The sequence below is a fragment of the Octopus bimaculoides genome, chromosome 12 (assembly GCF_001194135.2).
Source record: "Octopus bimaculoides isolate UCB-OBI-ISO-001 chromosome 12, ASM119413v2, whole genome shotgun sequence".
In the NCBI taxonomy this organism is placed as follows: domain Eukaryota; kingdom Metazoa; phylum Mollusca; class Cephalopoda; order Octopoda; family Octopodidae; genus Octopus; species Octopus bimaculoides.
Window position 1 is genome coordinate 67,732,909 of NC_068992.1, and position 5,739 is coordinate 67,738,647.

Here is a 5,739-nt window from a genome sequence, read left to right on the forward strand (position 1 = left end):
TATATATATATATATATATATATGAGATTTCGAATTGAAAGAGGATGGCCTTTAAATATGGAGGCACTTCATCCAATTGTACACCGGTTTAGCGCCATATCGATTAATTTTCTGGAATTTGTTAATTGGTGCTCATTGATGGTTGAAATTGACAACTATTATGTAAATAAATTGATTTTCTGTGTTCGCTCACTCCATGTAATTTGTATTGTATATATATATATATATATATATATTATTTCTATGTTTATTCATAAGATGTAATTTACATTATACTGAGAATGCCATCTGTGTATGAATTCTTTGTTGTCGAAATATACTTATCAATATTTAAGGACGGCATGTTTTGAGGTTTTGTAAAAGATATAAAGTAAAACAATGTAAAAGAAAACCGTGCAGCGAATACATGTATTGAGATTCATTTACAAAGCTGTCACATTAGGATGAAGGCAAGCTGCTAACGTTTGGCCAGTGTTTATATTAGAGACTTGGTTATAAGCCGCCCTATAATTGATTATATTATACGAGTAAACATACACACCTGTTTGTGTGTCGTTTGAATGTAAGGACGTGCTTACGTATAAATACACGTATACATACATGCGACATACATCTAGAAGGTCGTATAGAAGCAGACGGTATGTATATATATATGTGTGTGTGTGTTTGTGAGTCTGTGTGTTTGTATGTGTATGCGCCCGCGTATGTGTGCAGATGTATAATTTTCTAAGTGTTTATAACTTACAAGAGTACAAATTTCGGTGAGGGTTCAACCTCATTTAACTTCTGCAAAATTTTATATTCTCAAGTATTTATTCATTCAATATTACTATGCCGCAAATGCGTACATATAAATATATCTTGTTTGTTGAGTTTCTATAGGATACGTGTTCTATATATGCTCATAACAAACCGTATGCTTATATATATATATATATATATATATATATACACACTATTTTGTCGTACATTTTCATAACAAGAATATGCCCCAGAGCCATAATTTCTCTGCGTTTACTTAAGAACGTTAACACTTAAACGACGGACATCTTCAATTCATGCTGGAATAATTTTACTTGCATACGGCCATCATCAATTGATGCCTAAATGGTTTCTTTCTCAAATGCGCAAGATCATATAGAATAAATCAAGTTAAGAAGAAAGATATATATAGAGCGATGAAACTTACTATTCTATCCCCAAATATGCTTGAATGTAATGATGGGCTAGATAATACAGAAGAAAGTATTGCTTACTGGTAGAATGCACCGATCTCTTTCTATCTGTACAGGTATTTGACAACAAAAATACTGGAATATCAAATACATTTATGCTCACACTGAATGCAGAGGAAAGCGAATTATTTAAGCATTTTTTTGATAGTGAAGGTAGTGAAATTATAAATGGCATTGTTTGAGAGGATAACAATTATTAGAGTTTTTGAATTTCTTTAAAGTGAAAGTAAGTTTAAAGATTATCTTTTAAGAAAATAGATATTTATGATTTGCCTGTTTGACATACAGTTTCATGTAACATTTTCCCATAATTTGATGGATAAATCGAATTGTGTGAGGGGAAATTGTAACAATTCTTTTAAGAGCTTACAAAACCCTGGCTGGTTTGAAGTATATCATCCGTTCTCTTCTGTTCGTTTCTTAAACGAAATGAAAACATAATGAATCTTCCTACGATCACCAGTATATATAATGTAATAAAAACCAAAAATCATGTGCTTTCGATTATATGTATGTACATCTATATATGTGTGTCTGTGTGTGCCTGAGCGTGTACAATCATAGTACGAGTTCACTCGTTCATACAATCAATCATATGCATTCGCGAGGTTTGGTGCATTCCTCATCACAAAACTAGTTCGCCTTGCAGCTTGCTCGAAGGCGTTTATACATCCATATTTACTAACGGTTATTTTTCATACTTCTCTCCCTGGATTGCGTGTTCGTTTCTCTTTCTGCCATCTGAGATTTTATTTTTGATATTCTATATGAATGAAGATATTTTCTTCGTATTGCTGCTTTTCTTTCTATAAAACAGGAAGTACATTGTGGAACAATTATTTTAACGAGTTGCATTTATTTATCATCCGACGAGATACATCTGCACCGCCGGACGATCCTGAACAAGTTTTTTTAGTGTCCTAACCATGAAGAACCGATGCTAGATGCGTCGAAACATTCGTCATGATTAATAATAAATTCTCGTATATGCCATCTTCCGTTCGGCATATACATAATTATCACTGCGAATGTGACCGTGCTTCACCAGTAAGCTACCACGTGTAAACCATTCGTTTTATTATCTATTTTATATATATATATATATATATATATGTGTGTGTGTTTATATATGAGTATATATATATGTGTGTGTGTTTATATATGAGTATATATATATATGTGTGTGTGTGTGTATATAGATGCATATATATGTATGTGCGTCTGTGTTTATATATTTGTGTGTGTGTACAGCACAGTGTAACCGAAATTAATTTTTTTTGCTGTTACATTTCACGTCATTGTCATTTTTCTTATTTTCATTTTACTTTTCTCTTTGCAGTTTTGCATCCTATTCACAGCATGGCGGACACGATGAATAATACAACTGTACCCGAAAAAGAAGCAGAGTACAGTGTGGAATATATGCTTGGATTTTTTGTTATTGTTGGTGTGTTGGGTAATGGTCTCGCAATTTGTGTATTTGCCAGAAAAAAAGAGAAATTGCCACATACCATATTTATTATTACATTAGCATTCACGGATTTTCTTACATGTTCCATAGTTGTTCCCCTGGCGATATACATGATCCATATGCGGTTTGAAACAAACTCCGAAATCTTGTGCAAAGTGTATTTTTTCCTAATTACATCTAATGTACCTTTCTCTGCATTTATCATGGTTGCTATTGCAGTCGAGCGATATTTGTCAGTATGCCATCCTTTTTTGCATTTAATGAAACCTAAAAGTACAATATTCACTATATTAACAATGTTGTTATTTGCATCTTCCCTGGGTGTAATGACCTCTTTGATGCATAGGCCAAGGCCTGTTCCCTGTTCAAATTCATCGGAAATCGAGGTATTTCAGAGTTTTAATATTTCCAAAGACGGTGCATTGAATATAACTGACTTTATGAGATTCGACGAACAAGTATTTAACGATAATTTCACCAATAATTATTTGAATTCATTAGACAATGAAGAACATTCAGAACAGTCTTGTACGAGATATTTCTGCAAAATTTCCTTCCACCTTTTCTCTAAAGACTTTGTAAATATATATCAAAAAGTATATGCGTCACTTTTTCTGTTGTCTTTTCTCAGTACTTTAGTACTCTACGGCATGATATATCATTGTGTGTTTTGGCGCAGAGCAAAACGTTGGAAATCTCATCTAAAACAGCAGCAGATCCTCAGCAGCAACGGCGGCATGTCACAAACAGTGAACACCGTAGTGGACAATGAAGTAACTGAATTAACCGTCTTCAAAAACTCGCCTACGAATGCTGCAGCTGATACGGATACAACAGAAAAGACTGCTGCCAACGCTTCGAACCATGAAACAGAAATTATTTTAAAGAAAGGTGCCAAAGCAAACACTTTAAAGCGGCAAATTACAATGAAAGACAAGAATCGTTTCGCTAATTTTAAACTTGCTGTTATGCTGTTTGTGGTGAACTTAGTTTTCATTTTTGCTTTCTTGCCATCCTGGTTAATGGCAATCCATATAATCAAATTTACACCAATTATCTTCTACGCATATTTTTGTTATAATGTAGCTAATCCTGTAATATATGCATTCTTAAACCCCTCGTTCAGGAAAGATCTTTATGCATTGATGTGTTTAGTAGTAAAGAAACGCTCTGCCAGGCAATATATATGACCAAAAACTGAAATGATGTCCGCTACTACAATCTATTAGCTACAGACTGCATGTTCTAAACAAACAAATATACACATCACCTAAAATAAAAGTCTGATGCTTGTGAACGTCAATTTATGTATGCATATGTGTGGCAATGACTATGTGTATGTCTGATGTATATAGAATTAATAAGAACAATATGGGTTTATCCCGATCTGAACTGGAATTTTGACCGACGTCATATATAAACCACAAAAAATATTTATTTCCTGTTCATATTTACGCAAATAAACACACTCACCCAAAAGCACACACACACACACACGACAAATACACACAAACATACATATACATGCGCACACATAAACACACAAGCAAACACGCATACACAAACACACATCGACAAATACAAACATATGCACACACGCGCGCACACACACACATATGTTCATAATTTTAAGTGAAACAGCTTTTGTAAACTGTTTCTTTTAGAAGTAATAAAAATGCATCACGTTATTTACAATTGAAAAATACGTATGATGTACGTAGCGAAATTAATTATATGTATGTAATTAATTGTATGGGAAAATCACACAAACACACATTCATGTACACGGAAGAAATGATACTCGTTATCGTAAGCAAAGAAATCGTTTATTTCTGAAGATCCAGTAGTGTATTAAAATAGATTAACACACACACACACACACAAATGCACTACACGTTATAATTGTACGCAGAGACGTGTGTGTAGCCATTCAATAGTTGTAACTGAGAAAGAGCAACGGGTTAAGTAATTATATTTAAAATACAATTTAAAGTTGAGTATATTTTTAATAGGATAATACATCTTAAATTTGCTACGAAAATGTGTGTCATCAGTTCATATAACAGCATTTAAATTAAGTACAATATTTTGTTCAATTTATCAAAATTCTACAACATCTGCAGGCGAGCATAACTCCTATTTCTTAATTTCGTATGTAGAGGTCTGTTCTGCCAACGACAGTTCAGCATTTCTTTCATATTTTGCTACTTTAACTGTTTTCCCTAACAATCACTCACGTATGCGAAATTACGCTGGCGGAAGATATCCTGCACAGCTTCATTTACTCGTACATCATCGAAGTGTCTGTTCTGTTCTGTTTCAATGAAAGTCCTCTCCTACAGAACATTGAATTGCTCGTAACGTTCAATTTCCGAGTTTATTTTATTTCCAGCTATACCCATGATATTTCTTGTCCAACAATAATGAAATTTACTGTTACTTATGTAGCAATGTTAAGGAATTGAAAACGACGTATGATATTGCATTTTATATTAGAATGAATGACTATTAAAATATTATTTACAGGATGTTGAAACTGTATTTTTCTTTTTACGAGATTAAAGATAGTGATTTCATGAATCAACTAATTACTTGTGTGTCCGACACCATAGGAAATTGGGAAGTAATTGATACGTTAGTAGTTTGATATATAAAAATGTAAAAGCTTCCATTTATGATTTGTTGCAGCTTAATTCCCTTGGGCCCTGATATTCGCGCGCGCGCACACACACACGGTACAAGCATATTTATCTACCTGTCTGTCAGTCTATCAATAAATCTATCTACCTCTCTCTCTATATATATGTATGTATAAATATATGTATATATAAATATATATATGCATGTATATATGAATATGTATATATATATATGCATGTATATACATATATGTATATATATACGTATATATATACATATATGTATACATATATGTATACATATTTATTTATTTATTTGTTTCAGCGAAGTGGCTGCGGTCATGCTGCTGCACCACCGTGATTTTCACGTTCCTTGCATGGCTCTTCTCCCCCA

General features: G+C 33.1%; 1 protein-coding gene across 1 annotated transcript; it reads left to right on the forward strand.

Annotated features, from left to right (window-relative positions):
* Positions 1-539: 539 nt before the first annotated feature.
* LOC106881655 (cholecystokinin receptor type A) lies at positions 540-4,139 on the forward strand. The gene is made up of 2 exons (XM_052972240.1): positions 540-638; positions 2,575-4,139. Exon 2 carries the CDS (start codon positions 2,595-2,597, stop codon positions 3,894-3,896), a length of 1,302 nt encoding a protein of 433 aa, XP_052828200.1. The 5' UTR covers positions 540-638; positions 2,575-2,594; the 3' UTR covers positions 3,897-4,139.
* The last annotated feature ends 1,600 nt before the right edge of the window (positions 4,140-5,739 follow it).

Coding starts and splice junctions, on each gene's coding strand:
- LOC106881655 (XM_052972240.1), top strand. CDS start 2,595: ATGGCGGACACGATGAATAATACAACTGTACCCGAAAAAGAAGCAGAG.